This window comes from Elephantulus edwardii, unplaced genomic scaffold, assembly GCF_000299155.1.
Source record: "Elephantulus edwardii isolate Elephantulus edwardi_28Jun2011 unplaced genomic scaffold, EleEdw1.0 scaffold00095, whole genome shotgun sequence".
NCBI classification, from domain to species: domain Eukaryota; kingdom Metazoa; phylum Chordata; class Mammalia; order Macroscelidea; family Macroscelididae; genus Elephantulus; species Elephantulus edwardii.
Window position 1 is genome coordinate 665374 of NW_006399845.1, and position 26058 is coordinate 691431.

Below are 26058 nucleotides of genomic sequence, written 5' to 3' on the forward strand. Positions count from 1 at the left end.
AACATTTTTGATATAATTTTATTGAAAATATTGATGCAAACCAAGAACTATTTGATAACATACATACATTTGGTATACATTTACCTGCAAGTTGCCAAAAATAAAGCCTTTTCTAAGACTTCATTATGGAACTTTTAAAAAGACGTAAGAGCTTAAAAATGTATTAAAGATACTGAATTTTTAATTTTATTTTTTAAAAGTAAAGTGAAAAATAGCAAATAATTTCAATTTTTTAGGCTGCGAAAGATAAGTACCGTGAATTGGCCATAGAAGGGATGCACAGAGACCTTGTATTCCGGTTTATTGAAGTTCAGACACTTCTTTTGGCTCCTTTCTGTCCACATTTGTGTGAGCATATCTGGACACTTCTAGGAAAGGTATCTATGTCTTTAAGATTCTGATTTGGGCCTCATTAAATAGTGTTGTGATAATGCTGTTCTTTAAGAGAAAAATTAGTATTTTAGGAATTAATATGAAAATCACCATCATTAGTATTACAGTAGGTTAAACTAAAGCTGATTTCGGGGTGGCCAGCCATGTATTTTTCTTTGTCATGTATATTTCTTTGTTTATGTGCACATAATGCTTATCTTAAAATGTCATTTATTATATGTTATTTATCATCTAATTTTCATCTGTTAGGAAATGCTGTTCTATATTTGAATGTATTTTACACATATGACTAATATGATTCTTTAAACTGTTAAAAAGGTGAAAATATTGGGATGGATATAAACAACTGTTATGAACTGCTTATAAACAAGGGAGAAATGTGTATTTGCATAAATATTCTTGTTTTATATAAAACTCCTGGTGTATATTGAACTACATATTCAGAGATATTATATTTGCATTCTTACTGTGAAGATAAATTCAATTTTTTTCTCCTAGGCTTGCAGATAGATTGACTGGTTTAATAACTCCTTTCCAACCCTGTTAGCTAGGCACTTTTGTATTTTTCAGTGCATGAACAATGCAAAAATGTTTTCATGATGTATACACGAAAGAGCCGTGCTTTCAACAGTGGATATATTAATAGGATAAAAACTGAGAGTATGCATAATTTATATAATAATGATTAAATTTAGGCAAATTAGCGTTACATAATTTTCTTTGAAAGTGAGCATATGTGTGTGGGTATTAATATGCTTGTACAAATGGATGCTAATTAAGAATGTAGAGTCAGACTTCACAGCTTGCATTCTAGGGAACATTAGATCAGGGGCTATAGAAGTGTACTGATGTGTAGTCAGGTTTGAACTCTGGGCACACTATTACAGATGGTAGCCTTAGTATGAAACTACAATCAAGAATCATAAACTCTGTGTTTTCTAATATCACTGAACTCTTTTCTTCTTTTCCCTTTAAAAGCCTGGCTCAATTATGAATGCTTCATGGCCTGTGGCAGGTCCTGTGGATGAAGCCTTGATACGTTCCTCACAGTATCTCATGGAAGTAGCACATGACCTTAGACTACGACTCAAAAACTACATGATGCCAGCTAAAGGAAAGGTAAAGTCACTTTATCAAGAATAACTTACTCCTAAAAGAATCAGTGGCCAGGTTACACTTTAACTGTACTGAAAATTAATTAAGAAGGCTTTCATGAAAAGGTGTAGTGCTCTCTTGATTGCAGATACAGCTCTGCAGTAAGTATGTGTTTTAATGCTAAAGGCAGAAGTGTTGTATATAGAGGGAAGGTTATTTATACTCTTGTTTTACATAGGAGTGATTATATATTTTCTCCTTTTCATCTGTTCGTTAGAAGACTGACAAGCAACTACCACAGAAGCCTTCACACTGCACCATTTATGTGGCAAAAAACTATCCATCGTGGCAACATACCACTCTCTCTGTTCTACGGAAGCACTTTGAGGTGATTCCCCAGTAGACTTTCCCCACAGTATTGGCTGCTATTTGTTTTATCTGGTCATAGTATTTTGGCAGTGGATGTTGTAAGGAAGCCTATATTGTTTAATTACCTCTAGGACAGAAGTCTCCTTTGTTATTCCTGGTCATTCTTAAATGATTGTTAAGCTGAAAAACTGCAACTTTTTGAACATTTCTGAAACTTTCTCATAGAAAAATACTGCAGATAGTTGTAGATAATGAGATGTGGATTTTTTCATATGTTGGTTAAAATCATGAAGCAAAAGGATTGATTTTGCATTGTGAAGTGGTTGTAACTTAAACATGGGAATTTATGGAGACTTAAGCTTACTAGATTTGGAAAAAAATTAGCGCTTGGCTTGGGTGTTCATTAAAAGGCATACTCAATTTGATAATTACTATAGAGACAAAGAGCTCAAAGATGTTTATGGCTCTAGAAGGTAAGTAACTACTAATGTATTTATATTTAAAGGAAACTCAAGATTTAATCTTGAGTTTTAGGTTTTCTGGGAAAAAAATACCTATCAGCCATTTTTTTCCTCCATATTAAAATGTGGACACAAAGGGTATTGTTGAATTTTAATGTTTTTGTTCAAGTTATTATAATAGTTAGTAGCAGGTACAAACCATTAAGGTTCACTTAAAAATGTTGATAGTGACCAAACTGTAAAGTGATGACACAGAAAAAAAAATCCTTAATTTTAATTTTCCTTAGATTTGTATTGAGTTTTACCTCAATATTTTCATACTTCTCAGAATTAATTATGGAAAGCTCATGAAATGACTTTTTTACATTTGTAAAATTTGTTGGATAAAAGAAGATTAGATATTGCTAGATCCTTGTCAGACTATATTTATGGAAAACTATCTCCTGCTTTGACTCAGAATAAAATTAAGGTACCCTTAAAATCTACTTTAATATTTGTCTCCAAAGTACTGAAGAGCAGTGATGTCTCTCTGGAGACTAAGGTGCATCGGATACAGGCCATGGTCTTTGCTATCACTTGTTATGCATCAGAGAGTTGGACAGTGACTAAGGAGGATAGAAGGAGAATTGACGCCTTTGAGCTGTGGTGCTGGAGAAGAGTATTGAGGGTACCATGAACTGCTAAGAACACAAACAGATTCATCCTGGAGAGGGTTAAACGAGGCTGCTCTCCTAGGCAAGGATTCTGAGGCTTTGTCTAACATACTTTGGACATGTTGTAAGGATGGACCGGTCCTTGGAGAGGGACTTCATACTTGGGAAGGTGGAGGGACAGTGCAGGAGGGGAAGCCCTCTATGAGGCGGATTGATTCAGTGACTGGAGTAATCGAAATGGGAGTGTCAGAGACAGTGCGATTGGCACAGGATAGAGCAGAGTTTAGGGCTGTTGTACATAGGGTCGCTATGAGTCGCAAGCAACTCGACGGCACGTAACAACACAAAGTCCTTAAAATCTGCTTTAATATTTTGGTTTATATGGTAAATAAAAGAATGAGTGCTACTCTTGAGTGTTGTTGTTGCATGCCGATGAGGAACCGACCCGTAGCTGACCCTTTTTCAGAGGTATTAAGTTGCATGAATTTACTTTGCCAGGTAGAAGAATGAAACTGGGCCTCAGTGGCTTGCATTCTTACACCAGTGTTTTCAAAGAAGCCGTGTAAGAAACAGATACTATAAGTAATAGCTAAGTGTTGGAAAAGTGCCTTTGTTCTTTTAAAACTCTGGTATTACTTAGTACTCATTAACCCAGGTATTATATAATTTCCAAACACAAATCTTGTTTTGACATTAATATTTTTAATAGCTCACTTTCTTTCAAATTTGGTTTTCATCCAAAAAACCCACAAAAATGTAACGAAGAGTGTTTTTATGTTGACCGTCACCTTTTTTATGATATAGGGAAAGAGTAGGTTTTTTACTTTATTTCATATATACTTGAGAGTAACATTTTGAGAAAATATTTGTCCATGTACTGTAGTAAAGATTGGAAGTGGAAGTCCCTAGATCATTTGAACCCTTAGTATATATTATCATTTAGATTTATTTCCAACCTTTAATTTTGATTGTAAGCTTTTGCTCTAAAAGAAAAATCAGGTCATTTTAAACTCTGAAAACACAGCTTGCTTTGATTCTTTATAGGAAGGTACAGTTGATGTTTATAGGAATGAATTAAAATTCAGTTGTTGTTGTTGTTGTTAAGTGCTGAAAGTTGTAGACTACTCATGGTAACCCTGTGAACGAAAGACTAGAACACTTGTATAACTTTCATTGTTTCTCTAAGTTCATAGAGGCCAGCTATTTTGGAAGTGGATGCCACTCCTGCTTCCAAGCATATTTTAATAGAAGAGCACCATGGGTAACCATTATTGCATTTGACACATGAATGTCATGGTGTTTAGCGTCACAGCAACGATGAGTTGTATAGCAAATGGACAGACCAGTATTATACCACTTAGAAAAATGTATGTATAGCAAATGGACAGACTAGTGCCATACTTCTTAGGAGAATGTTTGACCATAACCAATTAAAATCAGGCCTGAGGGCCACAGATTAAAAATCACCCACCTTTGTCTTGGTAGCATAACTTGCTGTCCACTAGGCCAACGAACTCTCTCTGTGTTGTTAAGTGCCGTTGTGTTGTAGATGACTCACAGTGACCCTGTGAACGAAAGACCTGAACACATTTAGTTGGCACATTAATATTGAATGCTTATTAGTTATATATGATACTAATTGTTTAGTAGATACTATTAGGTTTATCAGTGCAAAGTTTATTTTTTAACATTTGTGCTAACAATTTATAAGAAGTGTTCTAAAGCAGATACTTTGTAAATTTTGTATGACAGCTGTTTGTTTTATTTTACCATGTTTCATGAAATTATTTATAAGTTTTGGAACATAAGACCTTTTTAAGATTATTTAAGTTTCTTATCAGGTACAACAACATCAGGTAGGATCTTGCATTACAATCCTAGAGGTGCTGTTATTGTAAGGAAAGACTAAATATCACAGAACATCTGCTTTTCTCATTTGTACTAGAAAACATGTATCCTCTGAATTTAAATAGAGTATGAGACTCCCTTCTGTATTTTGTGCATTCAGCTTTCACTTTCCCCATCTGCTCAGGGCTGTGCCTTGTTCTATTGCTCTCTGACAGTGGTTAGAGGCCATCATTCTATGTTTGGCAGACTTGCTGTAGGCATATTGGCTAAATTTTATTATCTTTAAAACATTTATTCTCCATGTCCTCTCCCTCTCTTCTAGGCCAACAGTGGAAAATTGCCTGATAACAAAGTCATTGCTAGTGAACTTGGCAATTTGCCAGAATTGAAGAAATACATGAAGAAGGTGATGCCATTTGTTGCCATGATTAAGGTAAGCTGTGAACATATCTGTGATCTTATCAGCAGTGGTTAGATAGTTTAGTAAAATAAGGGGTGAAAGCCGGGTACAATTTTAAGTAGTTAGGCGAAGTAAACTGACAGACTTGGACTTTTCATCTATGTAGAATTACTGAGTGGAAAACATACTGTAGAAGAAAAATTGGTTTATAATAGTTGCATTAATAATCCCTTTCATGTTCTACCTCTCCTTTTTAATTTGAGAAAGAGACATATTCTTTTGACTTAAAGGGTGTTTTTACAGGATCTTATAGAAACAAGATTTGAATTGGCTTCTTGTTATTGTTGAGGACTGTTGATTCAGAACCAACTCATAGGTGACCCTCAAGCTGGTTTTTCAGAGGCAGTAAATCACATGAGGGCAGATAGGCCATATTTGTCTCCTAGAATAGCTTTTGGATTGAATCTTGGGTCTTTGGGTGTCAGCATAATTCCTTACCGCTAAGCCAGCAGAGCACAGCCATATCTGCTAGTCTTAAATGTGCTCTCTTGTACATAGGGTTTTTGAAGGCCTGTTATTTCTGAAGTGGATGGCCATTCTTTCTTCCTAGTCTGTTTTATTTTGGGTGCTCAACTTTAGAACAGTATTTGACAGACAAGCATTTTATCCAAAAGAGCATATTGAAGATTGTTCCTTATTAATGAATATTGAATGACATGGGATGCATCAAAAGAAGATGGACGAAGTACACTGAGTCATTATTCCAGAAAGAACTGGCTGACCCAGAAGAATAGAATGAAATAACATATGATCAAGAGGCAATGGTGATGAAAGAGGAATTTCAGGCTGCTCTGAAGGAGTTAGCAGAAAACAAGGCCCCAGGGATTGATGGAATACCAGATGACATATTTTGACAAACATGCTGCCCCAGAAGTACTCACCAGACTGTGCTAAGAACTCGGAAGGACAACTGCCTGGTCAACTGATTGGAAGAGATCTATATTTATTCCCATTCTATAAAAAAGGTGATCCCACAGAGTGTGGAAATTATTAAACAATGTCACTAATATTACACATAAGCAAAATCTTGCTGAATGTTATCCAGAAATGGCTGGAACAGTACACTGACAGAGAACTACCAGAATGTGAGCTGGGTTTAGAAAAGGCTGTGGTACTAGGGACATCATAACCAGTTGTCAGATGGATCTTGGCTGAAAGCAGAGAGTACCAGTTGAATATTTATCTGTATTTTATTGACTATGCAAGGTATTTGTGTGGTCACAACAAATTGTGGCTAACTTTGAGAAGAATGGGAATCCCGGAACACTTGACTGTGGTCATGCAAAAACTATACTTGGACCAGGAAACAATTGTGATAACAGAACAAGGACAGTATGGTTCAAAATCAGGAAAGAGTTGAATCGGGGATATGTCTTTTCTACATACCTTTTTAATTTCTGTGCAGAACAGGTCTTTGGGAGGCTAGACTTAATGAGGAATGTGGCATCAGAATTGGAGGAAGACTTATCAATAATTTGCATTATGCAAATGACAGACATTGCTTACTGAAACTGAGGAGGATCTGTAGTGTCTGCAGCAGAAGGTCAAGGACTGCAGTCTTCAATATGGACTGATGCTCACCATCAAGAAAACAAATATTTTCACTAGTGGGACAATTGGCAGCACCATGATAGACGGAAAAGAGATTGAAGTTGTTAACATTTTAACTTGCTCATCTCCACAATCAACAATCCAGCACCAGCAGTCAGGAAATCAAAAGATGAATTACACTGGGAATATCTGCTGCCAGGAACCTACCTAGAGTGTTAAAGAGCAACAATGTCAGTCTAGGGACTAAGGTGTGCCTGATCCAGGCCGTCACTTTATTTGCTGTGCATCATAAAGTTGGACAATGAGTAAGCGTGATGGAAGAATTGAAGTTTTTGAGTTACGGTGCTAGACAAGAGTATGGAACATACCATGGACTGCCAAAATAATAAACAGGTCTGTTCTGGAGAAGGTGAAGCCAACTTGCTTTTTTTAAAAAAAAATTTATTATTTTTTTCTGTGTGTACCGTCAAATCAGGTACAGGAGGAGATTGCCCCCTCCTTCTCCAGCAGAGCATCTGGTGGATTAGAAAGAACCGTGTACGTCTTGGATTGCAGTGAAGCTTCTTGCCACTGGGCGAAGCCAAGTTGCTTTTTGCAGGCAAGAATTTTGAGATTCCATCTCCCATAATTTGAGCATGTTGCAAGGAGGAACCAGTTCTTGGAAAAGGACATCGTGTTTGGAATGGTAGAGGGACAGTACAAGGATGAGATGGATTGACACAGTGATTGTGGTAATGGGTGTAGGTGTGTCAGATACAGTGAGATTGGCTCAGTATAGGCCAAGTTTCAGAGCTGTTGTACCTAGGGTTGCTATGAGTCACAATCAGCTGGATGGCACCTAACAATAATGAAAATAAGCTACTAAAGTTAAATAGTGATTTATAGTGTTTAGACCAAGTTTCCTCAACATTGACTCTTTTGCTCTTTTGGCCTGATAATTCTTCGTTGTAAGGATTATCCTGAATATTCTTACTTTTCACTTATTGACTAGTTAATGATATGACGTTGCGTGTTTACAACAGTAGTAAACAATTCATTATCAGATGGTGTTATGTATTAAAGACATAAATCTCATTGTAACAAAAGCCAAGGTGTGAGGTGAGAGAGCATTAGTCACTGATAGTTAAGGTTATGTGTCAACATGGCTGACCCAAGAGTCTCTCTAATTTCACAGGTATGTAGTAATGTAATTTGATAATAATGTAATTTTATGATTGTCTTCCATTGTGATATGGTAATTTTCTATTTTCACAAGATCCTGATTTTTGCAAAACCTGATTTTTGGAGTCTAACTATGTTGATAGGTGAATTGTGAATACAGTGTAGAATGTTTAGCAGTGTTCTTGGTCTCTGTTTATAGAGACCTCACTACAATCACGACACCTAAAATATGTCTCTAGATTGCTACTGTCTTCTCAGGCAGGCAAGAAATAGTACCTCCCATCTTCAACTGAAAACCCCTAGGTTAAATTTTTTGTTTCATTCATCTACTTAATCTATTGGATTTTTTTTTTAATTAACAGGAAAAGTTAATAGAAGACTGTACACATTATTGATTAAGAGCTCAGCCTTTGGTGCCAGACAAACTGCATTCAGATCTTGAAAACTTAGTATTGACGTCTTAGCCAAACCACGTAAATTTTCTGGGTATCATAAATTTTTCGTCTGTAAAATGAAGATATTAATAGAGTCTACTTTTTTTGGAGTGCTATGAGAAGTAAATTAAGTAATGTGCTTAAAGACTTAACTAGTCTGTGTCACAAACTTGACTCAGTAAATGTTTTGGGATTGGGTTTTTTTTATTTTTCCTTTACGTATAAATCAGTGTCTTCAGGTCCACTTGGTTCCCACTGATTATTAGGCTTTAGGCTAATTGGAAGTTTTTCAGGCTGCAGATAGCTGATGGAAGGGTTTTAGCTTGCTCACTGTTGCAGTAGATTGATACACTCAGGAAAACGTTTTAGACTCAGGATAGGGTAGTGTTCAGAGCTATTTTACAAAGGATTGCTATGAATTACATGTGAATCGATGGCACATAACAATAAATATTCCACCATCAGAGTCACAAGGCATTTAAAGTTTAATAAATTATTTTGAATCCTGGATTGACCTACATTAATCAAATTGTATTTTTAAGGGTGCTCATAGTTTGTTCTTAGATGATTTCATTGGTCAGAATGCCACATCCATTGCCAGTGTATAGATCTAACAAACTATCCCATTGGTGGTTGCAAAGGCAATTAATTATGTTAATATGCTTTTAAGAGAATCCAATGAAGCTGATTTGAAAACTAGTATTCTACATACAAGGAGCCCTGATGATATAGTGTGTAACATATTAGGCTCTAATCATAAGGTCAGTGGTTCTAAATCATCAGGTGCTTTGAGAGAGAAAGATGAGTAGTCTCCTATAAAGATTTATAGCTTCGGAAACCTGATGGAGGATCACTTTGTTTGAATCAACCTGAGCAGTGGTTTGGTTTTTGTTTTTTATTATGTGGAACTGCTATAATGACATGCTTAACCATTTATACCATACAAGGACTTCATATATGTGTTGTGTGTGTATATATTTATGTATATATATTTCTCTATGTGTATAGGGAGTTCTTGTGGCCTAGTGGCAAGAATCTGTGCTGCAGTCCCAAAGGCACAAGATTCAAATCCACTAGCTGCTCTGTGGGAGAAGGATAGACAGTCTTCTTCCTGTGCAATTAACTATCTCTGAAAACCCACCCGAAGGTCAGCTATGGGTCACTTCTCACTCGGTGGTACACAGCAGCAACATTCAGATAAAGACTAAGGAGCATCTTCATCCAAGCCATGGTATTTTCAATTGCTTTAAACACATTTGAAAGTTGGACACTGAATAAGGCAAACCAAAGAAGAATTAATGCCTTTGAATTGTGGTATTGCAAAGAGTATTGAGTATACCATAGGCTGCCAGAAAACCCCACTCTGATCTTTCTTGGTGGAAATACAACCAGGGTTGCCTCCTTAGAGGCAAGAATGGTGAAACTTCATCTCACTTGCTCTGAGCATGTGTCAGGAGAGGCCAGTCCTTAGAAAAAGACATCCTTTTGGAAAAGGTGGAGGTTCACCTGAAGAGAGGAAGAACCTGGACAAGGTGTATTAAAGCAGTGACTGCAACAATGGGCTTGAACCTGCTCTGAACCATCCATCGAGTTTCCAAGGCTGAAAAATCATATGGGGGAGAGATTACTTATCTTCCTCTCGTAGAATTCAACCACTAGAGAAGGGCAGCCTTTGTGTTAGCAGTGCAGCTCCTCCCTGACAGACTGTTAGAATAATACTTTTTAAAAATTACATTGATGATTTGCAAGTAAATTAGTAGTTTTACAAATTTTGGAAATCATTAACTTGGATGATATACTCAATAGGTAATAGGAATCAATAACATAAATCACTTCCATGTAAGGATAGTCTAGTCCAGGTGTTATCTCTACATCTGGGCATATGGACTTGGATCTGTGATGTTACATTTTGAGTTACTTATATTATGCAGTCAAGAAAATGAAGAATAAATGTTATTTGTACATCTGAAGAGTGCTAAGGGAGCTCTCGTGTCTTAGTGGTAAGGATTTGCACTGCCAGCCTAAAGGCACACAGTTCGAATCCACCAGCTGTTCTACGGGAGGAAGATGAACTCCTCGTGTGCAATTTACTGCCCCTGAAAACCTGCTGGAGGGCCACTGTGAGTTGATCCCAACTCAACAGCACCTAACAAAAACACAATTAAAATGCTCTTACTGACTTTTTTCTTCCTTAAACTTTGCAGAAATATCTTCTGGAGCTTTTTGTCTTGTTATTGTTATTAATTCAGTATTTTCTGAGATAACTTTGAAAAGGTGGTATCTCAAGTTTTAATTTTTAAAAATTACCTGAAGGGATCTTCGCTCATTTCTTTGATTCCTATCAAAGTAAATTATTTTCAGCCTAAGTAGACAATGATAAAACCATGCTTATTTTATAAATTTGAAAACCTGTGCCTTCCAGTCTTTTATTGCTTCCTTAATCTTATCATACTTTAAATTATGATTACCGTGGGCTAGTAATTTCATTAACAAGTAAACACAGATAAGGGAAACTCTGAGTCCAGGCCTTCCCTTTAACTGTTCAACTTTGGAGATTTTTATCAGCTGAGAAAACAGTGATTGCTTTGGAGGAAGTACGTTCTTTTCAACTTATTCTGACTGGGATTTTGTTTTTCAAAATCATTTTGGCTGTAAGGAAAATCTGGAGAAGATAGGAGCTCGAGTCCTGGATTTGCAATTGGAATTTGATGAACAGGCGGTGCTTATGGAGAATATAGTTTACCTGACAAATTCTCTGGAGGTAAGGAGGCCAAAAGGTTCTAACAATCAGTTAATTATAGTCAGCCATTGTATTGTTCTTTTGTAATAAACTACTTAGAAACTTTATCTTTATTTTTAGAACTATTTTCAAGAACACCAGTCACATGGATTTTTGGAGAAGGAAATAGTATAGGTATAGAAGTTTTAGAAAACTAATTTGTATGTCATCTTATTTCATTTATCAGCTATACTGTACATAAAAGACTTAACTTTACATTTCTGGGATTTCCCCACTACCACAAATTATTCTTACAATTTGTAAGAATATTCCTAAAAGAATTTGACCAAGGAAACAGTAGATAGTCCTAGGTAGAATGGAGAAAAATGCATAACAGAGCTCAAATGTCTTTTAAAAAAGCCGGATTTACTGGACCATTTGAGGCTAAGAACAACCTCCTGAGACTGTTGCCCTGGAATTTCCTTTAAATTGAGAACTCTCAAACCCCTGCTGGTGGTCACCTGTTAGCCAGAAGACAGAGTGACTTGGTAAATGAATGAGTATCACCTGTGAACACCGTGCCCCTCTAAACGGTCAGTTAAGTAAGAGCTAATAATGGTCACCATCTAGCCTAGACCGGAGATGAGGTCATAGGGGAGGCAATTATGAGGGCATAAGGTGAGCTAGATTAATGGCAAAAACCAACTGAAAAGGAAATGATGAGAATAGGACACGTTGTGAAAAGTGTAACCAGTGACAATGATATGTACAGAAATTGGTAAGTTAGAACCTAATTGTGCTCTGTACTTTTTCTTCAGAATTACAATAAAATGTTAAAATACAAAAAAACCCAAAACCGTAAAGAAGGAAGGAATCTTAGCTTCTTTAATATCACTATGTTAGAAAATAAAAAGGAAAGTTAGGAAATGGAGTTAAAAAGGAGAAAATGAGGAGAGACTTTGTATCACATGCTTTCAAAGTCTTTCATGGATTATCTTGAGATTTTGTTGGGTGTTTTGGTTTTTTCCTCCTCTTCTCCTACATAGATCTTAAGTTCTCTGAACTAGATTAATGTCTGATTCATGATATACTATCATTGTTCCATGCTTGCCTTCACTTTACTTTTTCTCCCCCAACCTCACTTTTAATTAATAATAAAGTGAACATTTAAGAATTCACTATGCAGCTAAAAGATTAAAACATGACTAGTCCATATAGGGTCTCTATTAGTCGTTTGTGACTTGATGGCACTTAACAACACCAACATAGGGAGAGCTTTGTGGGCCTGGTGGATAGAAAGTGATGCTACCAAGTCAAAGGTGGGTGATTTTAATCTGCAGCCCTCAGGCCTGGTTTTAATTGTTTTTGGTCAAACATTCTTCTAAGTGGTATAGCACTGGTCTGTCCATTTGTTCTACAGAGGTAACTTGTGGTTGCTGTGATGCCGAACACTGTAACATTGATGAATCAAATGCGATAATGGTTACCCATGGTGGACAGTGTTTGGTGGAGCTCCCTGATTAAAACAAGCTTGGAAGCAGGAGTGGCATCCACTTCCATAAATAGCTTGCCTCTGGAAAGTCTTTGAACTTGGAGAAATGATAAAAGTTATACAGGTGTTCAGGTCTTTTGTTCATAAGGTCTTTATGAGTCATCTACGATTTGATGGCACTTAACATCAACAGTTCATATATCGGGGAGCTATGGTGGCTTAGTGATAAGGAATTTAAAGGCATGTGGTTCAAATCCACCAGCTACTCTGTGAGAGCATTTTGGCCAGTCCCTTTCTGTGCAGCTTAGTGGCTCTGAAAACTCACTGGAGGGTCAGTTATGTATTGATTTCGACCCCATAGTACATAACAATAGCAATACAAATATCTATTAGATTCCCTCTGAACCTCCCGTCTCATAAAATCACATACAGATTTTGAAAGTGCTGTCTTTCAGAATAGTTAAGCTAAAGGAAAGAGAAATAGATTTAGAAAAATGCTAAGAGATCTCCAAAATTGGCTTAATGACAATGAAGATAGTAAAGTAAAAAATGGTGCAGGCTTAAAATTTTATGAAAATTCTTTTATGAAATGTGAAAATGGAAGAAAGTTATTTATAAATTAACATTTTATGTAATGCAATTTTTATTAATGAATAATAGAATTTACAGAGACATTAATTCATGTAGGTCAAGAAACTGGGAAACTAGGAATATCTTATATTTAGAGTCATCTTATATTCCAGGCATATGCAATAATGCTGATTCAGATAAAGCTGACTTTGTACAAACCAAGCGAATGATTGTTTTACTCCAAATGGAAGTTTCCCAGCTCTTCTATTTATTATGTGGAAGCCTTTTATGGCAGTTTTTATTATGGCAGGTCGATGCCAGGTTTCATTATAGAAAATGGTAAATGCTACTATGTAACACAGTATAAATAAGTTACTGTGAGACATTGAAGATAAATGTTAAGAAATAATTGATTACAGGTTTCAGTTAATGTTTATATGGAAAATAAAATTGCACAGACCATTTCATGTTAAATGAAGAACCTCCTTTTGCTGTTTGGTGAAATGAGGTGATGATTAATTTCAGTCTTATTAAGGGATACTAATGACTTCTGTTTTTTCCCCTCTATTTAGCTAGAGCACATAGAAGTCAAGTTTGCCTCTGAAGCAGAAGATAAAATCAGGGAAGACTGCTGCCCTGGGAAACCACTAAATGTTTTTAGAAGAGAGGTGAGTTGAAAGAATCTTTCTGAATCATTACATTTTTAGAGTTAGAAGAGATCTTAGAGATCATTACATCAAACCCATCATTCAAAGGTGGAAGGAAATGAGGTCCGGAGACTTTAAGTGATTGGTTTGCCCCGGGGCCACATTTTTTAGAAATGGTACTGGTCTTGCGGCCTCCTTCTCCTGACCAGTGCAGCATGCCCTTTTCCTAATCTATCTTTATGGATGTCATCAGATGATAGTTAGAGGTTTTACTGGAGAAAAATAGGTTGTAGAGTCAAAGATTGTTTTATTTATTTGATAATCTGAGGATTTAGATATGTTCTGTTCCTTTTACCCCATTTAAGTGAAAACACTACAAACAGGAAAAAAAGCCTATTTTGATTGAGATGATTATGGAGACCTCCTGACTTTATCATCTTAGAAATACTCTAGGGGAGCTCTGGTGGCCTAGGGGCAAGGAGCTGCAACTACAATCCCAGAGAGCACGGTTCGAATCCACCAGATGCTCTGCCGGGGAAGGAGGGGCAGTCTCCTCCTGTACCAGTCAGATCTGATTTGACGGTACACTCACACAAAAATAATAAAATTTAAAAAAAAAAGAAATACTCTGCTTGCCCAGTCATATATTTACTAAGTTGTGGTATTTTATACAAGTGAAATTATTTAGACAGTGGAGATGGGTATAGGAAATAGTGTTTCATATATAAATATGTTTAATTCAAACCCCTTCAAGTACTTGAAAGTAAGTGGGAAGCAGTATGGTATAGACCTAGTTTAAATCCTGGTCCTGGTATTTACTGTGTGATCTTGAGTTAGTTATGTAATCTTTTTTGTTCTGAACTTCTTGTCTGTGAGAAGAGGCTCACAAGAATTCCTCTCAGCTTATAAAAAATAATGTCTGTAATGTAATGTGCTTGATACAATGCCTGTTTTATAATACAAGTTCAATAAATAATGTTCATATAAAAGAAAATATTACTGTCTTCCACAACTAGTTTTATATATATATGTAAATATTATAAATATATATTATTGCGCAGATACATGTATATGTGTGTACATATATAAATATGTAGTTTTAATATCAACACAAAACTTTTTATATAATGTTGTTGGGTGCTGTCGAGTACAACTTAGAGTTACTCTATGAACAACAGATCTGAGCACTGTGACAGCCTCACAGTCTCTGACATACTGAAGCCTATATTTACAGTCACTGTATCAACCCACCTGGTTGAGGGTCTTCCTCTCTTTCGTTGCCCCTCCACCTTTCCAAGCATGATGTCCCTCTCACAAGGAATAAACTCTCCTAGGACTTGGTGACAGAAGTGCGATAGAATGATAGAATTCTGTACAATCAATGATGTATTCATTGCAATCACTTTTTAAAGAAACACAAATACACATGGATTTCACCTGATGGTATGCGTAGGAATCGGATCGATTACATCTTTGGAAAGAACTGCTGGAGATGCTTAATATCAGCTGTGAAAACTAGGCCAGGTGCTGATTGTGGAACAAATCACAAACTACTCATACACAAGTTGAAGCTGTATTAAATCCACAGGAACCAAAATTTGACTTTGAGTCTGTCCCACTCAAATTTCAAAACCATCTCAGGAACAGATTTGAAACCTTGAACACCAGTGTGTGAAGACCAGATGAACTGTGGGAGGATATCAAGAATATCATCCATGAAGAATGCAAAAGGTCATTACAAAGAGGAGGATGAAAAGACCAAGCTGATGTCAGAAGAGACTGAATATTATACTAGAGTGCTGAGAAGCCAAAGCAAAGGGAAGAAATTAAGGATTTGTACAGAAAATTTCAAAGGGCATCACAGGAAAGTAAAGTATTGTAATGAAATGTGCAAAGATCTGGAGTCAGAAAATCAAAGGGGCCAAACTCAGCATTTCTTAAGTTGAAAGAACTGAAGGATAAATTCAAGCCTTGAGTTGCAATACTTAAGGGTACTTTGGCTAAAATATCAAATGGATTAAAAGAAGATGGAAGGAATATACAGAGTCACTGTACCAAAAGGAATTGGCTGACACAGAAAAATGTCATGAAACAATGGGTTAGCAAGAACCTGTGGTGATGAAGACATTCAAGCTGCACTGAAAGGATTGGCAAAAAACAAGGCCCTAGAAATTGACAGCATACCAATTGATATATTCAGCAAACAGATACTGCCCTGGATATGCTCACCAAGTTGTGCAAAGAAGCCTGGAGGACAACCACTTGGCCAACTCTAAGAGATCTATTTTTGTTCCCATCCCAAAGAAAGATGACCCAACAGAATGCGGAAATTATCAAACAATATCATTAATACCACATGCAAGCAAGATTCTGCAAACGATTATCCAAAAATGACTGAACAGCACATCAACAGAGAACTGCCTGCTGTTCAGGCCGGATTTAGAAGAGGCTGTGTTACTAGAGATTTTATAGCTACTGTTAGGTGCATTCTACCTGAAAGCAGAGAGTACTGTAGGAATATCTGTTTTTCATTGACTATGAAAAGGCATTTGACTGTGTGGATCACAACAAACTGCAGCTAACTCTGAAAAGAATGGGAATCCCAGAACACTTGATTGTGCTTATGTAAAACCTATATTTGGACTAGGAGGAGGTAGTTGTCAGAACAGAGCAAGGAAACACTGCATGGTTCAAAATCAGGTAGAGTGTACGCTGAGGATGTGTCCTGTCTCCATACCTTTTCAATCTATATGCTGAACAGATTACCCAGGTAGCTGGGCTCTATGAGGAGGAATGTGTATCAGGATTGGAGGAAGACTCATCAACAACCTGTATTATGCAGATGATACAACCCTGCTTGCTGAAACTGAGGAGGTCCTGAAGCACTTCCTACAGAAGGTCAGGGACTTCAGCCTGAACTATGGATTGAGGCTCAGCAAGATTCTCACCACTGGCCTTATAGGCCGAATCATAATAAATGGTAAAGAGATTGTTAACAGCTTTAGTTTGCTTGGCTTCACAATTAACACTTTTGGTATCAGTAGCCAGGAAATTAAAAGACGAATTGCACTGGGAAAGTCTGCTATCAGGCGCCTCTTTAGAGTACTGAAGAGCAACAATATCAGTCTGGAGACTTAAGATGCGCCTGATCTAGGTTATAGTCTTCGCATTTACTTGGTACATGTCAGAAAGCTGGGTAATGACTAAGAATGATATAAAGAGAATTGATTCCTTTGAGCTGTGGTGCTGGAGAAGAGTATTGAATATACTTTGGACAGCCAGGAGAATAAACAGGTTCATCCTGGAGAGGGCAAAACCAGGCTGCTTCTTGGAGGCAAGGATTCTGAGGCTTCGTCTGACGTACTTTGGGCATGTTGAAAGAAGGGCCCAGTCCTTGGAGAGGGACTTCATGCTTGGAAGAATGGAGGGACAGCACAAGAGAGCAAGACCGTCGATGAAATGGAATGATTTCATTGCCTAGGGTATGAGGGGTAGGTGTGTCAGAGACAATAAAGTTGGCACAGGATAAAGCAGGATTCAGAGGTATTGTATATAGAGTATAGTATATAGAGTCATTATGAGTTACTCGATGGCACATAACAACAAGGAACATATAATTGTAGTCATTGTTACCTAAGCATTTAATATGCTTGTAAATCCTTTTATATTTAAGCACCCATTAGTTAAGATTTTTGTTTTTACACTTTATTTTTTAGAAATTAAGATTTTAATGAAAGTTTACAGAGAACTCTGATTTCCATTTATTCATTGTTGCATATTTCATCTTTCCCCCTTCCCCCAGTCCACTTGGCTATGTATCTTGTTCTGGACTGTTGTCATGCAAATAATACCTAATCATATATTTCTTTTACACAGTCTTTCTCTGTTTCAATGCAGTGTACATTATTTATCCCCTTTTTGTTTCCCCCCAAATCCCATGTCAGTCCTGTTTTATAACAGTAGCATTTGCAGTATGTGCCTTTTGGTAACTGAAATATTTCACTTGGCATAATGTCCTCCAGGGTCACTCATTTTGTATAATATTTTATGAGTTCCTTGTTTTTCAGTGTTGTGTAGTATTTCATTGTCTGAATATACCACAGCTTCTCCGTTTGTTTGTTGATGGGTACTTGGGTTGTTTCCAACTCTTTGCTATTATGAACAAATCTACAATAAACATGGGTGTGCATATATCTGCTTGGGTGACAGTTATGGATTCTTTAGGGTATATTCCCAGTAGTGGAATTGCTGGGTCAAATGGTATTTATATTTGCAACTTTTTTACAAAGTGCCATACTGCTTTCCATGGTGATTGCACCATTTTACACTTCCACCAACAGTGAATAAGGGTTTCAGTCTCTCCACAGCCTCACCAGATATTGTTGCTGGGGTGAGATGATACCTCATAGTTGTTTTAATTTATATCTTAGAGCTAGGGATTTTGAACATTTATTCATGTGTGAGCTATCTGAATGTCTTCTTTGGTAGTTAAGATTTTTGAATGACATGATTAGAACTAGCTCATCTCTCATTGGGCATTAAGAATGCGTCGGAGATCTCCCTTCCCTTCCCTGTGTTTGATTTCCATTAACTGTCATTTTCTCCTTATTTTTCTAGCCTGGTGTGTTGGTTTCCATATTGAATCCTCAGCCATCCAGTGGCCACTTCTCAATGAAAATTGAAATTAGGCAAGGAGATACTCGTGATTCCATAGTCAGGCGTTTAATGAAAATGGACCGAGGAATCAAAGGTAAAGGACTGCCCTGAAATAATTTCCTTGAACCACATGCTCACAAGTTTTCCAAACTCACAAGGCTAGCTCTTTTTGGGGGAAAGAAGAGAGACAAAGTAAATTTTAGAGTATATGTATGTTTTAGCATTTAGTCCTTTTACAGTCTCAAGATGTGAAGGTATTATTATTCCAGTTTTTGAAATGCTAAAGTGGAGATTCAGAAAGGCAGGTACTTTACAAAGTTCATTTAGCTAGTAATTCCTGTAGTTGGAATTTAAACTAAGGTCTTTTTTGACTCCAAAGTTGTTTTTTTTTTTAACTCCAGTTCTTTCTACTGAACTATATGTCTTCAGATAGGACATGTCAATTTCTTACCATGATTTTATGATTAGATTTATTATATTGATTTATGGCTTCATTTTCCATTACACAGCCAGGTTATAAGGAAAGTAGAGTATAAGGGGAGTTAGTGCTTCTCTCTATTATTTTTCCCAGGATGTTGAAATGATTTGACTGCCCTGCTGAGAATTTGCCTTTCACCCACATACACTAAGTCAGAATCTACATTTTACCCAATATTTGGATTAAACTGTATATTCTGATTCAGTGTATATGGGGTAAAAAAAAAAAAGGCAAATTCTTAGTAGAGGATTGAAAAGGAATTTTTTTTTTTCAACTGTGAGGACAAATGAAATTTGAGACTCTTTAGTTTTACATTATCTTTCTATTCTCTTTGGTTGACCTTCAAGGGTTGTAGTTGACTCACATTCCATCAATATCAGAAACTCACCCAAAGATATTACTGTTGAGTTGATTCTAACTCATAATTACTCTGTCTGACCTATCTTAGGTTGAGTTCTAGGATCTGTAGGTCTGACCATGAAGGTGTCAGGCTGGTGGCTTTGGAGGCTGCTGCCAGCTTCAGAGTCTGACATGTCCAGAGATCATTCAAGGTTGGGAAGAAATGTTGCTTCTTAGAATACTGTTAACTCCAAAGTTAGTAAGTACAGCAAAACTACTAGTTGCTAGAACTTTTTTTCCAGAGATTATAAACATAACCACTATTTAGGCCACATCTTTGAGGAGATCTATCTTTATTCATATTTGGCTAATCTTATCTTTATAGATCTGCTTCTTGTAATCTTGCCTTATTAGTATCATGTTGTTGTTGTGTACTGTTGAGTTGGAGCTAACCCATAGCTGACCCTCCAGCGGGTTTTCAGAGGCAGTAAATCTCACTGGAGGAGATAGCCCATCTTCTCCTGCAGAGCAGCTGGTGGATTTGAACCAGATGCAACACATGCAGTATACTGAGGATCACAGCCACATTGACACACATTAAACAAGACATCCTATAGGAATAAATCTTTACAGAAGCCAACTGCCCATCTTTTTCCAGTTTAGTGGCTGATATATTCAAACTACTAACCTTTCAGGTGGCACTCAAGTGCCACCTGAAAGATCTCTTAGTCGTACAGTAGTTCCTAAAAAGATTTACAAACCTCAGATACTGACTGCTTTATGTAAGTTTACTCAGTGTAACAATGCTTGATTAAAATTTAAGAATTGAAGTAGTACTTTAGAATCTCTCCCACCTTATGTATTATATTTGGTTCTCTTGAAATAATTTATCCATTTCTTTCTTCTGTGGACTCTGATTGAGACACTTATTTTGTGTCTCATTTCTTGTGGACACTTATATGTTTCATTGTTCATTTCCATGGAGTCAGCCAACTCATAGGTGACCCTCCACTGGGTTTCTGAGGCTGTGGATTGCATGGGGAAAATTTTCTTTTCATTGGGGCAGCAAGTATATTCGAACTGTCTGAGAGATATGACCTCTAGGTTAGCAGCACAACTCTGTTCAAGACTATACCACTGGGATAGTTTATATACCACCTGCTTTTTATTAGGCTGTATAAGTTTACAAAATACTGTTCATCAAGAGGCTTAAAGGAGCCCTGGTGGCACACTGGTTTTAGAGTGATAACCAAGAGCTTGGGGATTAGCACTCTTTAGGGCCTTCCGGGGAGAAAAGACTCAGTGATAAAATACAATAAAGGTTCCAAAATGAGGAAAGCAAATTTGTTGCTGTTGAATTGATTCTACTAGCATAGGGCTTCTTAGGCTGTGAATCTTTATGGGAATGGATTGCCACATCTTTCTCTCTCAGAGTAGCTGATGAGTTCAAACCACTGACCCTCCAGGTTAGCAGCTGAGCATTTAAGCATTGTGCCAGTAGGGCTGTCTCCTCTGTGTAGGTTACAACCTAAGACACATTATGGGGCAGTTCCCCTTTGTCTTGTGTAGTTGTGATGAGTTAGATTGACTCAGCGGCACTCTATAGGGAGACTGCAGCGAGTGAAGGGGTTGAGGAATTAATTTTCTATTGAAGCACATAATCATAATCTAAGGTGAACCTGCTGAGTGTAATATAAAGGTGCAGATAAAATGTACAGTTGAGAGGAAGGCAAGATGATTTCTTGCTGTGATCAGGGATGAATTTATGGAGAAGCAGTTGTTTGGATGGCACCTGAAAATGATACTCATGATGATGAGGGGAAGGCATGCTAAGAGGAGGAAAACACTAATTGTCTGTTTCTCTATGTACTGAGCATCATTATTAGCCAACTTTGTGTTAGAGATTTTGGTTTATAGATATTTATTGTACTTCACACAATAAACTAGAGAGTATAGGATCACGAGGCTGTTGTGCGACCAGAGCAGAGGAGCACTGCATGGTTGGGAATTGGGAAAGGAGTGAGTCAGGGATGTATTCTGTCTCCATACCTGTTCAGTCTATATGCTGAACAAATCATCCGAGAAGCTGGACTCTATGAAGAGGAATGTGGCATCAGGATTGGAGGGAGGCTCATTAATAACCTGTGTTATGCAGATGACACAACCTTACTTGCTGAAAGTGAGGACTTGAAGTGCTTGTTGCAAATGGTCAAAGAATGCAGCCTTTGGTATGGATTGCTTCTCAACATCAAGAAAACAAAGATTTTTACCACTGGACCCATAGGCAATGTCATGATGGATGGAGAGGAGATTGAAACTGTCAACAGCTTCATCTTGCTTGGATCTACAGTCAACACCCTCGATACGAGCAGTCAGGAAATAAGGAGACAAAGTGTACTAGGAAAATCTGCAGTTAGCAACCTTACTATATTATTGAGTCATGATACCAGTTTGAGGACTAAGATATGCGTCTGATTCAGTCCATAGTTTTTCTGATTACAAGCTGTACATCTGAGATGTGGACGATGAATAAGGATGACAGAAAAATAATTGACACTGTTGAGCTGTGGTGTTGGAGAAGAGCACTGAACATCCCATGGATGGCCAAGAAATGAACAGATATGTCTTGGAGACGATACAGCCTGAGTGCTCTTTGGAGGCAAGAATGATGAGGCTTCACCTCCCATACTTTGGACATATTGCTAGGAGGTGCTACTCCTTGGAGAGGGACATGATGTTGGGAAGGGTGGAGGGTCATCGAAGGAGAGGAAGACCCTCAACCAGGTGGATTGACATGGTGACTGTTGCAATGGGCTCTTGTATGTCAGGAAGTGTGAGGATGGTGCAGGGCAGGACTGGGTTCTGGTCTTTTGTTCATAGGGTTGCTATGAGTCATATTAACAACGACATAACATGAAATTGGCACCTTTAGAACTTACAAGTAGTAGAACTTGGAAATGTAGGCCATTTTATGGCCATCTCTTTGGCAATTGTGTATGGTATAAAGGTAGCTCTGATGGCTGGGTGGTAAGAAGCTGTGCTACAATCCTAAAGGCACACAGTTTGAATCCGTCAGCTGCTCTGTGGAGAAGGATGGGCAGTCTCCTGCCTCTGAAAACCTGCTGAAGGGTCAGCTATCAGTCTGTTCTGATTCAGTGGCACACATCATGTAGCTTTTAACATGAGCAGATTTTGAACAGCAATGTCTCTTAGTCTTAATGAACAATTTGTGACTTTTAAAGAAGATGGTATTTGTATGGACCCACTGCATAATATTATTGTGAGATAGTAGCACATGAGAGATTTGATTTTTGCATTGAAAATTGTATTCTGTATTGTTATGTCTGCCTGCCTTCTAGCTGTGCTCATGTACAGGACAGACCAACTTCTTCAGAATTGTCCTAAAATGTATTTTCTAGATCTTGTCATTTGTCACTGAGCCTCTGGCTTACCTCTTACTTTACTAGAGATGAATAATATTATGGAGTACTTTAAGTTTGGTGTTAGTAGTTGCTGTGAATTTCAGAAAAAAGAAATGTTAAGAGGAATTTGAGATTGATATTCTTTTAACTGTCTACAGAAGAGGCTCTAACCTTGAGATTTTTTCCTCAAGTTCTCAGAATGCTTTGATAGCTGAATGGCTTGAGTATATGAAATAAGAAAGGAGTTAAATTCAATAATATAGCACTTGGTCTGTCAGCTCTAATAGCCAGCAAGTTGTCCAATTAGTGCCAATTGTATTGAGAGTGATTATGATCTAGGTTTAGGAGGAACTGGACTAAAACCACCATTTCACTCCGCAAAGGCTCCTGAACAAGTATTTGATGATAATGACTTTAAATAACTCTCAACCGACGCCACATATGAACTAATAACTTGGAGGTGAAAGGCTCTATTTCACATCATCAGTCCTTCGGGACTTTCAATCACTCTCATCTTTTCCTCTAAGTACCTTAAATCTTGTGTAGTTGCAGACTTAAATTTTAGTATTTTTCAAAGATAAGAGAGTTCTGTGATAAGAAAAGATGGTAAAATCACCAAGAAAGCTCCAAGAATTTATTGGCAGTAATGAACTACTTGGTGAAACATCAAAGCAAATGCATTTTGTCACTTAGCAGTCTGATGGAGTATTAAGGTTTCTTTGAAATGGTTTGATTCAGAATTGCTTGGAATGATGAGGGAGGTCTGTTTCAGAGAGGGAGAAAGAGCAGATCTGCAGCAAAGGATTTTGTGCACAAAGTTTGCTGTGGCAGGACTTGTTACTGTTTCCATAACAAAATACTCAGTACCTCTGATGAACAAGTTGAATTGCAGTTGCTGTTAAAACGAATTGTGTTCTTTTTCCAAAAGAAAATCATGGCTATCACACAGCCTTTGTCTGCTTCTTTTCTGTTTTAAGTATAAGGGCTTAGGCTGTATTTGGGAGTAGATCGTATGGTCTCTGCAGAGACTTTCTGCAGACTCTCAGCCAGGATTTGCCTTGGTGGTAGTTGCTGGTAATTGCTCTATAAGTCCCAAGATCCCAACTCTGAACTTGCAGCCCTTTAGTTTTTGTGTCCCAAAGAGAATAGAATGCTGGGATAACTTGTACTCCTGACATAGCCGCCAGCTGCATTAATGTCTCATTTTATCTCTCATCCTCCCATGTAAGCTTCATGCTCTCAAGGCAACATGAGGGAGTGTAGCTCACAGACCACCCAGCAGTCTACTTTAGAAAAAAGAGTGAAAGTAATCCAGACTCTTTCTTCGGTTTCTGTGGATCAGGTTAAGCATAACTATCTGTGCTACGCTTTGAATGAGGTATAAACCTAAAATTAGCATGTATAGGCATTAGGATTTCCCCCGCTACTATATAAAATAAAACCATTTAATGTTGGGAGATTCAGAACTTAATTTGGGCAGCGTTGTTGGCAGGATTGACAGATCATAAATTTGTTCAAGGGACAAGTGCTTTCTTTGCCAGAAGCCAGCCTGTTGGCTAGCACAGGAGCAGATCAGGAAAATCTCATCTGAACGCTCAGAATTCTAAGAGCTGTGCCCTTTCCTCTGCCCCCCTCCTCCTCTCTCGTCAACTTTTAATACAAACACTTTAATCTTTTGAGCAAAACAAACTGGTATACTGTTTCTTAGGGTGATAGATTTTTTTCTCTCCAAAACTCTCTTACAAGAGAAGCTATAACTTGCAGATTTAATGTAAAATAAGAAAGAGAAATGCTTTAAGATATTATTCAAAAGACTTGAATAATCTGTAAGATAGCTAATTAAGGTGTATAAAAAGTGATTTGAGAAACTATAAAGGTTAATGGTCAAGAATCTATCTACTCAATACTTCCTGCCCCTGGATATATGCAGTAAAATCTGTCCCAGCCAGAACTTAACAGGATTTCCTTGTTTTTCTGCATGTTTCCAATATAGATGGGACTTAGATTGGCTCATTTTAATATTAAGTATTTGAGTTCTTCTCAGACAGGTTTCTTCCTTTACAGGTTCTGACTTTTACAGGTTTTAATATAATTCCAGGAGATGTCAGTGTTGATACAAAATCTCAGACAATCCTTGATCTGGTTATAAACTGTTAAGAACTTGAAAACTTGTTAAATTTTTAGCTTTGCTTTCTGTGATTGGATCCTATTTAATAATCTGATGAAAATATTTTTATTTTGATTTAGCACCCAAAGTATTTAAGATGTAAGTTAGATTCAGTTGTGAGTTTGAGTTAGTGAGTGTAATGAAATGCTCACATTAATAATGTCTTTTGCTGGCAGACCTTTCCAAAGTGAAACTGATGAGATTTGATGATCCACTGATGGGACCTCGGCGAATTCCTGTCCTGGGAAAAGAATGCTTTGAGAAGACTCTTATTTCCGAGCATGCCGTTTTCCATGTGGACCTCATGAGCAAGAAAATTCACCTCACTGAAAATGGGCTGCAGGCAGATATTGGTGATACAATAATCTATCTGGTTCATTAAATTCATGCACATTATAGATTTATCCTGATTTCTGGGGATACTGCTACTTCAGTGGTGCTCATGGACTGGCCATGAGAACCTTCGGCTGGACCTCAGTAGATTTTATTTCGAACCCTCAATTCTCCATGTAATCACAATTATATCATCACCTTTGATTCTTGGATTTAATAAATTTCCCCCTTTTTTGGCCTCCAAAAGAAGTGATTTTTCTCATAGTTTGTTTTGTAAAATAAATTATTGATGTTTTCCAGAAACTTCTGATCTTTGAAACTAACACAGAATGTCAACATGTGTCTTTTTTATGAGTGGAATCAACTCGATGGCAATGTTACTTTATAGTACTTACAGGGCCAGTTGTTGGAGAATAAGGAGTGGCTGACAGCTTTTTATATTCTTTTATAGAGTTAGCACTACACTCGGGAAATGGGCAGAGATTACTTATTTTTAGACACATAGGTTTAAAATTTTTTTAAGACAGTAACTCATGATGATTTTAAGAGAGTGTTTTGGACTTGACCACAAACACTTAAGTATTTTGTATAAAGAACAGTTACAAGATTTTTTTGCTTCATTATATTAAAATAATCATCAATAGTGTTTGTTTTTTAAAGGATGAAAATCAACAGTTTAAAAGTAGTATTTAATTTACTCTTAAATTGAAGCATTTTGAGAAAAGTTTCCACTGAAGAGCTGCATTTGTTATCTTTGTCTCGAGTCCATGTGTCTTTAAAGATCAGTCCTGATTGTATTGCACATGGGTT

At 37.2% G+C, this 26058-nt stretch overlaps 1 protein-coding gene across 3 annotated transcripts in view; it reads left to right on the forward strand.

Annotated features, from left to right (window-relative positions):
• The window catches only part of LARS (leucyl-tRNA synthetase), a 76491-nt gene extending 51009 nt beyond the window's left edge, over positions 1 to 25482 (forward strand). For 2 of the 3 annotated variants that reach the window (XM_006891105.1, XM_006891104.1), the window contains exons 23-30: positions 237 to 377; positions 1372 to 1512; positions 1766 to 1876; positions 5142 to 5252; positions 11082 to 11186; positions 13779 to 13874; positions 18471 to 18603; positions 25092 to 25310. In XM_006891105.1, coding sequence (XP_006891167.1) covers positions 237 to 377; positions 1372 to 1512; positions 1766 to 1876; positions 5142 to 5252; positions 11082 to 11186; positions 13779 to 13874; positions 18471 to 18603; positions 25092 to 25297 — 1044 coding nt within the window. In that variant the 3' untranslated portion in view covers positions 25298 to 25310. Of the gene's footprint in view, positions 1 to 236; positions 378 to 1371; positions 1513 to 1765; positions 1877 to 5141; positions 5253 to 11081; positions 11187 to 13778; positions 13875 to 18470; positions 18604 to 25091 lie in introns of all 3 variants that reach the window. The other variant, XM_006891103.1, reaches the window with a different exon arrangement.
• Positions 25483 to 26058: the final 576 nt, after the last annotated feature.